General features: G+C 54.4%; 1 protein-coding gene across 1 annotated transcript in view; it reads left to right on the top strand.

Annotated features, from left to right (window-relative positions):
* Positions 1 to 13,191, top strand: part of LOC132385459 (synapsin-1-like) — a 244,053-nt gene that overhangs the window by 211,050 nt on the left and 19,812 nt on the right. The window contains exons 8-9 of the mRNA XM_059957544.1: positions 6,057 to 6,321; positions 6,888 to 6,990. Coding sequence (XP_059813527.1) covers positions 6,057 to 6,321; positions 6,888 to 6,990 — 368 coding nt within the window. The remainder of the gene's footprint in view (positions 1 to 6,056; positions 6,322 to 6,887; positions 6,991 to 13,191) is intronic.

The raw sequence follows: 13,191 nt of genomic DNA, 5'->3' as shown, positions 1-13,191 counted from the left end.
CTCCCCCCTCTCTCTCCCCCTCCGTCTCTCCCCCTTCCCTCTCTCTCCCATTCCCTCTCTCTCCCTTCCCCTCTCTCTTCCCTTCCCTCTCTCCCCTTCCCTCTCTCTCCCCTTCCCCTCTCTCTCCCCTTCCCTCTCTCTCCCCTTCCCTCTCTCTCCCCTTCCCTCTCTCCACCCTTCCCCTCTCTCCACCCTTCCCTCTCTCCACTTCCTGCTCCTTTCACCCTCTCCACTCCTTCCCCCATCTTAGCCCTGCCCTCACTCTCCCCTTCCTTATCTCTCCCCTTCCCTCTCTCTCCGTTCCCTCTCTCTCCCCTCCCTGTCTCTCCCCCCTCTCTCCCATTCCCTCTCTCTCCCCTTCCCTCTCTCCCGTTCCCTCTCTCTCCCCTTCCCTGTCTCTCCCCCCTCTCTCCCATTCCCTCTCTATCCCCTTCCCCTCTCTCCCCCTTCCCTCTCTCTCCCCCTTCCCTCTCTCTCCCCTTCAATCTCTCACCCCCTTCCCTCTCTCTCCCTCTTCCCCCTCTCTCTCCCCTTCCCTCTCTCCTCCTCCCCATCTCTCTCCCTCCCCTTCCCTCTCTCCCCCTCTCTCTCTCTCTCCCTCTTCCCTTCCCTTTCTCTCCCCCTCTCTCTCCCCCTTCCCTCTCTCCCCCCCCTCTCTCTCCCCTTCCCTAACTCTCCTCCTCCCCATCTCTCTCTTCCCCTTCCCTCTCTCCCCCTCTTCCCTTCCCTCTCTCTCTCCCCTTCCTTCTTTCTGTCTCCCCTTCCTTCTCTCTCTCTCCCCTTTCTCTCTCTCCCTTCCCTCTCTCTCTCCCCTTCCCCTTTCTCTCCCCTTCCCTCTCCCCTCCTCTTCCTCTCTCTCTCCTCTTCCCTCTCTCTCCCCTTCCCAAGATCTCTCCCCATCCTCTCTCTCCCCCCTCCCTCTTCCCTCTCCCTCTTCCCCCTCTCTCTCTCCCCTTCCCTCTCTCCTCCTCCCCATCTCTCTCCCTCCCCTTCCCTCTCTCCCCCCCTCTCTCATCTCTCCCTCTTCCCTTCCCTCTCTCTCCCCCTCTCTCTCCCCCCTCTCTCTCCCCTTCCATCTCTCTCTCCCCTTCCCTTTCTCTCCCCCTCCCCTCTCTCTCCCCTTCCCTCTCATCCTTCACATACATGGAGTAAAAATTTCCATCTCAATGTGTAATTTATAGTAATTTGTAATAAATAGTATGTACAACAAGACAGTCAGTATAACATAGAAATACAGTTCCCACACCAGGCAGTGATGCAGCCAGTCAGGATGCTCTCAATTGTGCCCCTGTAGCAGTGTGCTACACGCAGTGCTAAAATTACGACACGGAGTCGGTAACTGCAGTTGAAGGAAAAAACTTTATTCAAAATCTTCAGCCTCACTTTTAAGCCTCCCTCAACCTGCCCCCCATGGTGCAGAGGCTCCAAAGCTCCGTGCTCGCAAACCCCCGTAGGCTATCTAATTGTGAGTCGGGTTCGGATGTGCCAGGAAATGGGTCGCCACATAACCCCTCCCCCAGAACCAGCGATACACCCCCCAATGTCCACAGTCTGGGCCAGAACCTGCTTGGGAGGTCGGCCTCTGCGCCGAGGCGCCGGAAACTCGGCCGGTTGCGCCAGGTCCACATGGGCCGGTTTGAGGCGGTCCAGCCGTGAAAAACCTCCTCCTTCCCCCCAACGTCCAGCACGAACGTGGACCCGTTGTTCCGGAGCACCATAAACGGCCCCTCGTATGGCCGCTGCAGCGGTGGCCGATGCCCGCCCCTTCGTACAAACACAAACTTACAGTTCTGTAGGTCTTTGGGTACGCAGGTCGGGTGCCGCCCGTGCTGTGAAGTGGGTATGGGGGCCAGGTTACCGAGCTTCTCGCGTAGTCTGTCCAGGACTGCTGCGGGATCTTCCTCTTGCCCCCTTGGGGCTGGTAGGAACTCCCCGGGGACGGCCAGGGGCGCGCCGTACACGTCTCGGCCGACGAGGCGTGCAGGTCGTCCTTGGGCGCTGTGCGGATGCCGAGTAGGACCCAGGGAAGCTCGTCCACTCAGTTGGCTCCTCGCAGGCGGGCCATGAGGGCCGACTTCAGGTGACGGTGGAAACGCTCCACTAGCCCGTTCGACTGTGGGTGGTAGGCAGTGGTGTGGTGCAGCTGAGTCCCCAAAAGGCTGGCCATAGCTGACCACAGGCTGGAGGTGAACTGGGCGCCTCTGTCGGAGGTAATGTGGGCTGGTACACCAAAGCGAGATATCCAGGTGGCGATCAGGGCTCGGGCGCAAGATTTGGAGGTGGTGTCGGTGAGCGGGACCGCCTCTGGCCATCTTGTGAACCGGTCCACGATAGTCAGGAGGTGCCGCGCTCCGCGCGACACTGGCAGGGGGCCCACGATATCCACATGAATGTGGTCGAAACGCCGGTGGGCGGGATGGAACTGCTGCGGTGGGGCTTTGGTGTGCCGCTGCACCTTGGCCGTCTGGCAGTGCATGCATGTTCTGGCCCATTCACTGACCTGCTTGCGGAGTCCGTGCCAAACGAACCTGCTGGAAACCATCCGGACAGTTGTCCGGATGGAGGGATGCGCCAAGTTATTAATGGAGTCGAAAACGCGGCGGTCCTGGAGCTGCAAACCGGAGACTGCGGTTCTGTAACTCGGAATCTCCTCATCCGCCTGCTGCGCCTCTGCCAGTGCCTCAAAATCTACCCCTTGGGAAAGGGCATGAACAGTAGGGCGAGAGAGCGCATCCGCCACGACATTGTCCTTACCCGAGACGTGCCGGACATCCGTCGTGTATTCAGAGATGTAGGACAGGTGGCGTTGCTGGCGGGACGACCAGGGGTCGGACGCTTTCGTAAACGCAAAGGTAAGCGATTTGTGGTCCGTGAACGCGGTGAAGGGCCGACCTTCTAGGAAGTCCTGAAATGCCGGATTGCCAGGTAGAGCGCCAACAGTTCCCGGTCAAAAGCACTGTACTTGAGCTTGGGTGGCCGCAGGTGTTTGCTGAAAAACGCCAGGGGTTGCCAGCGACCTGCGATGAGTTGCTCCAGCACCCCACCGACTGCCGTGTTTGATGCGTCCACTGTGAAGGTGGTAGGGGCGTCCATTCTGGGATGTACTAGCATTGCGGCATTCGCCAAAGCTTCCTTCGTTTGAACGAAAGCGGCAGCGGACTCCTCGTCCCAGGTAATGTCCTTGCTCGGACCCGACATCAGGGCGAACAGGGGGCGCATGATCCGGGCAGCTGAAGGGAGGAAGCGGCGGTAGAAATTGACCATACCTACGAATTCCTGAAGGCCTTTGATCGTGGTGGGTCAGGGAAAGAGGCGGACCGCATCTACCTTAGCGGGCAGAGGGGTTGCCCCGTCTTTAGTAATCCTGTGGCCCAGGAAGTCAATGGTGTTGAGCCCGAACTGGCATTTGGCCGGGTTGATTGTTAGGCCGTATTCACTCAGTCGGGCGCAGAGTTGACGGAGGTGGGACAGATGCTCCTGATGACTGCTGCTGGCTATGAGGATGTCATCCAAATAGATGAACGCGAAGTCCAGGTCCCGTCCCACCACGTCCATTAACCGCTGGAACGTCTGTGCGGCATTCTTCAGGCCGAACGGCATGCGGAGGAACTTGAAAAGGCCAAACGGGGTGATGAGAGCCATTTTGGGGACGTCGTCAGGATGCATCGGGATTTGATGGTACCCTCGGACGAGGTCTACCTTGGAGAAGATCCGTGCGCCGTGCAGGTTTGCTGCAAAGTCCTGAATGTGCAGCACAGGGTAGCGGTCCGGTGTGGTAGCCTCGTTCAGCCTGCGGTAGTCGCCGCATGGTCTCCAGCCCCCCGTCGCTTTGGGCACCATGTGCAGGGGGGAGGCCCATGGGCTGTCGGACCGCCGGATGATCCCCAATTCCTCCATCCTCTGGAACTCCTCCTTCGCCAGTCGGAGCTTGTCCGGGGGAAGCCGCCGAGCGCGGGCGTGGAGGGGTGGTCCCTGGGTCAGGATGTGGTGCTGTACGCCATGCCTGGGCATGGCCGCTGTGAACTGCGGTGCCAGAACCGATGGGAAATCCGCCAGGACCCTGGTGAAGTCGTTGTCGGACAGCGTGATGGAGCCGAGGTGAGGGGCTGGCAACTGGGCTGCACCCAGGGAGAACGTCTGAAAGGTCTCGGCGTGGACCAGTCTCTTCCTGGGCAGGTCGACCAGCAGGCTGTGAGCCCGCAAAAAATCCGCACCCAGAAGCGGTTGGGCTACGGCGGCCAGTGTGAAGTCCCACGTGAACTGACTGGAGCCGAACTGTAGCTGCACCTGACGGGTGCCATAGGTCCTTACTGTGCTGCCGTTCACGGCCCTCAGGGGGGGACCCGGTGCCCTGCTGCGGGTGTCTAACTCGTCGGAGGTAAAACGCTGATCTCAGCCCCAGTATCGACCAAAAACCAGCATCCCGACCTTCTATCCCACACATACAGGAGGCTATCCCGATGGCCAGCCGCCGTAGCCATCAGCGGCGGCTGGCCCTGGCGTTTCCCGGGAACTTGCAGGGCGGGCGACAACGGCGGGCTTCTGCGCCCCACCACTGGTGGTAGAAGCACCAGTGTTCATTGGGCCGGGGGTTGGCGGGCTCTGCGGCCGGGCCTGGACGGGTTTGCTGCCGGGAGCGTGGCTGGGAGATCTGTGCGATGGACGCCCCGCTCACCTTTTTGGCGTTCCACAGCAAGTCCGCCCGGGCTGCCACCTTCCGGGGGTCACTGAAATCCGCGTCGGACAGCAGCAGGCGTATGTCCTCGGGCAGCTGCTCCAGGAATGCCTGCTGAAACATGAGGCAGGGTGTGTGTTCGTTGGCGAGAGACAACATCTCATTCATTAAAGCCGATGGAGGTCTGTCGCCCAAGCCATCCAGGTGCAGTAAACGGGCAGCCCGCTCGCGCCGAGAGAGTCCGAAAGTCCTGAGGAGCAGGGCTTTGAATTCCGTGTACTTGCCGTCTGCCGGGGGCAACTGTACGAACTCCGTGACCTGGGCCGCTGTGTCCTGGTCGAGGGAGCTCACCACGTAGTAGTAGCGGGTGTCTTCTGAGGTGATCTGGCGAACGTGGAATTGGGCTTCGGCTTGCTGGAACCATAGGTTCGGTCGCTGTGTCCAGAAACCTGGCAGTTTCAACGAAACCGCATGAACAGAGGCGGCGTCGGTCATTTCTGGTCCAAAAATCGTTTGGACTGTCGGGGTCACCAATTGTAGCGGTGTGCTACACGCAGCACTAAAATTACGACACGGAGTCGGTAACTGCAGTCGAAGGAAAAAACTTTATTCAAAATCTTCAGCCTCACTTTTAAGCCTCCCTCAACCTGCCCCCCATGGCGCAGAGGCTCCAAAGCTCTGTGCTCGCAAACCCCCGTAGGCTATCTAATTGTGAGTCGGTTCGGATGCACCAGGAAATGGGTCGCCACAACCCTGTAGAAAATTCTTAGAATTTTGCGGTCCATACCAAACTTGCTCAACCGTCTGAGGTGAAAGAGACGCTGTTGTGCCTTTTCACCTTGTGGCTGGTGTGTACAGACCACGTGAGATCCTCGGTGATGTTTATACCGAGGAACTTGAAGCTGTTTACCCTCCCAACCCCAGATCCATTGATGTCAATAGGGGTTAGCCTGTCTCCATTCCCCCTGGTAATCCACAACCAGCTCCTTTGTTTTTGCAACATTGAGGGAGAGGTTGTTTTCTTGACACCGCTGTGTCAGGGTGAAGACTTCCTCTCTGTGGGCTGCCTCGTTATTATTTGGGATTAAGCCAATCAGTGTAGTGTCCTCAGTGAATTTAATTAGCAGATTAATTAGGTTCTCCCCTTTCCCCCCACTCTCCACTTCCCTCTTCTGCACACCCTTCCTCTTCACCCTCATTCCCTCCCTACATTGTCCCTTCCCTTCCCTTCTGTCCCCCCTCCCCTCCATCTCCCTCTCTAACACCCTGCTTGTTCCCCTCCCTCTTCCTACCTCCTCCCCATTTCTCCTCTGCCCCCCTCTCCCTCCTCTCATTCTTTCCTCACCCTGTGTCTCCCCCTCGCACACTGTTTGTCCCTCACACTCGCCCTCCTTCCCTCTCCCTCTCTCTCCCCCCATTCCCCTTCCTGGTCAGGTGTCTCCTGTTGGAGTTGAACTCTGGGAAGGGCGGGGAACGAGGTTGGGTCTGGGCGAGGGTTGGCTGGGAGAGGGAGGAGGCGGGACCGTTTTTGGGACCGGGACCCACACTGATGTCCTTTGCCCCTCCTCCAGGAGGACTTCCATCTCGGGAAACTGGAAGACCAACACTGGGTCCGCCATGCTGGAACAGGTGGCCATGACAGACAGGTAACATCCCGGGGTCCTGAGGCCAACTTCGTCAGCTGGAGTGTTTGCGTGGCAGGAGGGTGAAGGGGCATTCTGAGTGGCAGAATGGGTAAACTCCTCTGAGTTGATGGACAAAGCCTAGGATTGAAGGACAATTCATGGTATTGGTGGAGAGGAATTGGGGATTGGTGAAGTAAGCCTTTGATTGGTGGAAAGGACCTGGGATGGTTGGAGGAAGCCTGTGATTGGTGGAAAGGACCTGGGATGGTTGGAGAAAGCCTGTGATTGGTGGAAAGGACCTGGGATGGTTGGAGAAAGCCTGTGATTGGTGAAAAGGACCTGGGATAGTTGGAGGAAGCCTGTGGTTGGTGGAAAGGACCTGGGGTTGGTGGAGAAAGCCTGTGATTGGTGGAAAGGACCTGGGATGGTTGGAGAAAGCCTGTGATTGGTGGAAAGGACCTGGGATGGTTGGAGAAAGTGTGTGATGGGTGGAGGGAAGGGGGTCACCGACCAGGAGAGTGGAAGCCATTGCTGGTGCCCCTTTTTCAGGTCTAGATCCAACAGCTCCTTGTTCCCTTTGCCATCAGGTACAAACACTGGGCCGACAGATGTTCCGAGATGTTCGGTGGACTCGATATCTGTGCTGTGGAGGTGCTTCATGGGAAAGATGGTCGCGATTACATCATTGAGGTGAGAGGCCATGGTGGACCACAGCCCTGTGTCAATCCCCAAACTAATCCCACTGTCCCACTCTCTCCCCACAGCCCTGTGTCAATCCCCAAACTAATCCCACTGTCCCACTCTCTCCCCACAGCCCTGTGTCAGTCCCCAAACTAATCCCACTGTCTCACTCTCTCCCCACAGCCCTGTGTCAGTCCCCAAACTAATCCCACTGTCCCACTCTCACCCCACAGCCCTGTGTCAGTCCCCAAACTAATCCCACTGTCCCACTCTCACCCCACAGCCCTGTGTCAGTCCCCAAACTAATCCCACTGTCCCACTCTCTCCCCACAGCCCTGTGTCAGTCCCCAAACTAATCCCACTGTCCCACTCTCTCCCCACAGCCCTGTCAGTCCCCAAACTAATCCCACTGTCCCACTCTCACCCCACAGCCCTGTCAGTCCCCAAACTAATCCCACTGTCCCACTCTCTCCCCACAGCCCTGTGTCAGTCCCCAAACTAATCCCACTGTCCCACTCTCACCCCACAGCCCTGAGTCAATCCCCAAACTAATCCCACTGTCCCACTCTCTCCCCACAGCCCTGTGTCAGTCCCCAAACTAATCCTACTGTCCCACTCTCTCCCACAGCCCTGTGTCAGTCCCCAAACTAATCCCACTGTCCCACTCTCTCCCCACAGCCCTGTGTCAGTCCCCAAACTAATCCCACTGTCCCACTCTCTCCCCACAGCCCTGTGTCAGTCCCCAAACTAATCCCACTGTCCCACTCTCTCCCCACAGCCCTGTGTCAGTCCCCAAACTAATCCCACTGTCCCACTCTCTCCCCACAGCCCTGTGTCAGTCCCCAAACTAATCCCACTGTCCCACTCTCTCCCCACAGCCCTGTGTCAGTCCCCAAACTAATCCCACTGTCCCACTCTCTCCCCACAGCCCTGTGTCAGTCCCCAAACTAATCCCACTGTCCCACTCTCTCCCCACAGCCCTGTGTCAGTCCCCAAACTAATCCCACTGCCCCACTCTCTCCCCACAGCCCTGTGTCAGTCCCCAAACTAATCCCACTGTCCCACTCTCTCCCCACAGCTCTGTGTCAGTCCCCAAACTAATCCCACTGTCCCACTCTCTCCCCACAGCCCTGTGTCAGTCCCCAAACTAATCCCACTGTCCCACTCTCTCCCCACAGCCCCGAATTCAGTCCACAAAGTAACCCCATTTCCCGTGACTGTCAGGGGAGGGGAGGGAAGGGAGAATGTACTCAACAATAAGTACTCCATTTTGAGTGCAGTCGGGGAGGATGACCTAGCTGGGGGAAACAACAGCGGCCGCGTCTCTGGCACAGAGTCTGGCCCCGCGGCTCAGAAAGGTAGGGAACTGAAGAGGACGGCAGCCGTAAGAGTTAGGGGGACAAATAGGCGGTTCTGTGGATGCAAAAAATCGACGTGGATTGTAGTTTGCCTCCCAGGTGCCGAGGTCCGCGGTGTTTCTGAACGTGTCCACAATATCCCGAAACGGAAGGGTGAGTGGCCAGAGGTTGTGGTACGTGTCGGTACCAATGATATACAACCATATAACGATTACAGCACGGAAACAGGCCATCTCGGCCCTTCTAGTCCGTGCCGACGCTGACTCTCACATGGGTAGGAAAAGGGACGACAGGGGTTAGGAAGGAGGCTGAGAAGCAGGACCTCAAAGGTAGTAATCTGGGGATTGCCTCCTGTGGCACGCAACAGTGAGGATTGGATTAGAATGAGGTGGTGGATAAACGTGTGGCTGAAGAATTGAAACAGGGGGCAGCAATTCACATTTCTGGATCATTTGGACCTCTTCTGGGGCAGCTGGGACCCGTACAATAGGGATGCATTACACTTGAATCCCCAGGGTGCCAATTTCCTTGTGGGCAGGTTTGCTCGAGCTGTTGGGAGTGGTTTAAGCTAATATGGCAGGGGGATGGGAGCCAGTATGATAGAGCTGAGGATGAGCCGGCAGGTTTACAGGGAAGTCATGAGTGTAACGTGAATGTAAGGAAGAACAAGCCAATGATTGGGTACAAATGCAGACAGAGTCAATGATTGGGTACAAATGCAGACAGAGCAAAGGGTTAAATTCATAAGGGTGAAGAATGCAGGACTGAAGGTGCGTTATTTAAATGCACATAGCATTCGGAATTAGGTGGACAAACTCGTAGCACAGTTAGAGATTGGTCGGTATGACGTTGTGGGCATCACTGAGTCACGGCTGAAAGAGGGCCGTAGTTGGGCATTTAGCATCAAAGGATGCACTCTGTATCAAAGTGATGTTCAGTTTCTAGGAATATTTCACAAAGCGCTGGATAGGTATGTCTCACAGAAGTTCAGGAAGGCTTGGTGTGGTGTGGCTCGGCTGGTCAGAGGTGGAATTACATCTTTAGAAAGAGGTCAGAGAATGTTGAATCTTCGTGAGTGAACATAAGAAATCGCAAGGGTAAACAAAACATTATGGGAATCATATATCGGCCTCCAAATAGTAGCCAAGATGTGGGGTTGAGATTGCAAAGGGAGCTGGAAAAGGCATGTAATAACAGTAATGTCATAATTGTAATTGGGGACTTCAATATGCAAGGGGACTGGGAAGATCAGGTTGATGTTGGATCGCAAGAGAGGGAATTGGTTAAATGCCTACGGGTTGGCTCTTTAGAGCAGCTTGCGCTTCAGCCTACTTGGGGAAAGGCTGTCTTCGACTGGGTGTTGTGTAGTAACCCAGTTCTTATCAGGGAGCTTGAGGTAAAGGAACCCTTATGAGCATTGTATTCATACTGCAATTTGAGAGGGAGAAGCACATGTCACATGTATCAGTATCGCAATGGAATAAAGGGAATTACAGAGGCGTGAGAGAGGAGCTTTCCCAGATGGTTTGGAGGTGGATGCTGGCGGGGATGTTTTCGGAACAGAGGTGGCTGAAGTTTCTAGGAATATTTCACAAGGTGCTGGATAGGTATGTCCCACAGAAGTTAGGAGTAGGCAACCGTGGCCAACAAGGGAAGTTAAAGACTGCATAAAAGCTAAAGGAGGGCCATGTAAGTTTGCAAAAGTGAGTGGGAAGTTGGATGATTGGGAAGCTTTTAAAATCCCACAAAAAGCAACTAAAAAAGAAGGGAAAAGATGAAATATGAGGGCAAACTAGCTGATAGTGTAAAGCAGAATACTAGAAGCTCCGTTACATAAAGAGTAAAAGGGAGGTGAGAGTTGATATTGGGCCACTGGAAAATGACGTTGGTGAGGTAGTAATAATGGGGGACAAAGAAATGGCAGATGAACTTAATAAGTGCTTTGATTCAGTCTGCAAATTAGCAGTGTGCCAGAGGTCTGTGAGTGTCAGGGAGCAGGTGTGAGTGCCATTGATATTACAAAGGAAAAAGTGCTAAGCAAACTCAAAGGTCTTTGGGTGGATAAGTCACCTGGACCAGATGGGCGACATCCCAGAGTCCTGGGAGAAGTTGCTGAAGAGATAACAGATGCATTGGTCATGATATTTCAAGAATCATTGACTCTGGCATGGTCCCGGAGGACTGGAAAATTGCAAATGTCATTCCACTCTTTAAGAAGGGAGGAGGACAAAGGAAAGGAAATTGCAGACCAGTTAGCCTAACCTCAGAGGTTGGGAAAGTGTTGGAGTCTATTATTAAGGATGAGGTTTTGAGGTATTTGGAGACTAATGGTAGAATGTCAAAGTCAGCATGGCTTCTGCAAAAGTGAAACTTTGCTTCACAAATCTGTTAGAATTCTTCGAGCAAGTAACAAGCAGTGTGGACAAAGGAGAGGTAGAGTGGGTGTCATTTACTTAGATTTTCAGAAGGCATTTGACAAAGAGCCCCATTTAACAAAAATACAATGCTATGGCGTTACAGGAATGATACCGGCATGGATAGAGGAATGGCTGACAGGCAGGAGGCAGTGAGTGGGGATAAAAGGGGCCTTTTCTGGTTGGCTGCCAGTGACTAGTGGTGTTCCTCAGGGATCAGTATTGGGACCACTACTCTCTACATTGTTTGTCAGTGATTTAGATAGTGGAATTGATGGCTTTGTGGCAAAATTTGCAGATGACATGAAGATAGGTGGAGGGGTAGGTAGAGCTGAGGAAGCAACATGATTGCAGCAGGACTTGGACAAATTGGAAGAACGGGCAAAAAAGAGGCAGATGGAATACAGTGTTGGGAAATGTATGATTTTGGTAAAAGGAATGATACTGTTGACTGTTATCAAAATGGGGAGTTCAAACATCAGAGCTACAAAGGGACTTAGGAGTCCTCGTGCAAGACTCCCAGAAGGTTAATTCACAGGTTGAGTCTGTGGTAAAGAAGGCAAATGCAATGTTGGCTTTTATTTCAAGGGACGATGCTGAGCCTTTATAAGACACTGGTCAGCCACAGTTGGAGTATTGTCAACAGTTTCAGACCCCATATTTCAGAAAGGATGTGTTGTCACTGGAGAGAGTCCAGAGGAGGCTCACAAGGATAATTCTGGGAACAAAGGCATTAACATATGCAGAGCATTTCTCAGTTTAGGGCCTGTACTCACTGGAATTCAGAAGAATGCGGGGGATGGAGGGAAGGATCGCATTGAAAGGATTAGATAGAGTGGATGTGGAGAGGATGTTTCCTATGGTGGGGGAGTCTAGGACCAGAGGACACAGATAGAGTGGATGTGGAGAGGATGTTTCCTATGGTGGGGGTGTCTAGGACCAGTGGACACAGATAGAGTGGATGTGGAGAGGATGTTTCCTATGGTGGGGGAGTCTAGGACCAGAGGACACAGATAGAGTGGATGTGGAGAGGATGTTTCCTATGGTGGGGGAGTCTAGGACCAGAGGACAGAGATAGAGAGGATGTGGAGAGGATGTTTCCTATGGTGGGGGAGTCTAGGACCAGAGGACAGAGATAGAGTAGATGTGGAGAGGATGTTTCCTAAAGTGGGGCAGTCAGGAGCAAAGGACACAGATAGAGTTGATGTGGAGAGGATGTTGCCTATGGTGGGGCAGTCTAGGACCAGTGGACACAGAGAGAGAGGATGTGGAGAGGATGTTTCCTATGGTGGGGCAGTCAGGAGCAAAGGACACAGATAGAGTTGATGTGGAGAGGATGTTTCCAACAGTGGGGCAGTCTAGGACCAGAGGACACAGATAGAGTTGATGTGGAGAGGATGTTGCCTATGGTGGGGCAGTCTAGGACCAGTGGACACAGATAGAGTGGATGTGGAGAGGATGTTTCCTACAGTGGGGCAGTCTAGGACCAGTGGACACAGATAGAGTTGATGTGGAGAGGATGTTTCCTATGGTGGGGCAGTCTAGGACCAGTGGACACAGATAGAGTGGATGTGGAGAGGATGTTTCCTACAGTGGGGCAGTCTAGGACCAGTGGACACAGATAGAGTTGATGTGGAGAGGATGTTTCCTATGGTGGGGCAGTCTAGGACCAGTGGACACAGATAGAGTGGATGTGGAGAGGATGTTTCCTACAGTGGGGGAGTCTGAGACCAGTGGACACAGATAGAGTTGATGTGGAGACGATGTTTCCTATGGTGGGGGAGTTCTGAGACCAGAGGGCACAGATAGAGTGGATGTGGAGAGGATGTTGCCTATGGTGGGGGAGTCAGGAGCAAAGGACACAGGTAGAGTGGATGTGGAGAGGATGTTTCCTACAGTGGGGGAGTCTGAGACCAGTGGACACAGATAGAGTGGATGTGGAGAGGATGTTTCCTATGGTGGGAGTATCCAGAAATAGAGGGCATAGCCTCAAAATTGATGGGCGACCTTTTGGAATGGAGGTAAGGAGGAAGAGTGGTGAATTTGTGGAATACTCTGCCTGAGACGCAGTGGAGCCAAGTCCGTGGATATATTTAAAGGGAGATTCATGATTGGTTCTGGTATCAATGGATCAGCCGTTGTAGATAGGCCGAGACCCTCGGAACTACCTGGAGAGTACCCGAGGAGGAAGGTAAAGCTGTGCAAGCGCGGGTGACGTCAGCGGCGAGCGCGGGCTTTAAAAAGCGGCCCACCTTCAGGAGCGGGCAGCGGAGTGCGCAGGAGCAGAGTGCTGGGCTTTGGCTCAGCGGGCTTCGGCGCAAGGGGACTTCAACCAGAAGAAATCAGTGAGCCTGAGTACGTGCTTTTCATTTATTCTGACTAATCTGGGATCAGGTGATGGGGGAGACAGTTAGAGCAGTGGAGTGCTCCGTATGCAG

Source organism: Hypanus sabinus, assembly GCF_030144855.1.
Source record: "Hypanus sabinus isolate sHypSab1 chromosome 24 unlocalized genomic scaffold, sHypSab1.hap1 SUPER_24_unloc_16, whole genome shotgun sequence".
Classification (NCBI taxonomy): Eukaryota; Metazoa; Chordata; class Chondrichthyes; order Myliobatiformes; family Dasyatidae; genus Hypanus; species Hypanus sabinus.
The sequence above is the reverse complement of the archived record's forward strand: the minus strand, read 5'-3'. Positions and strand labels throughout refer to the sequence as shown.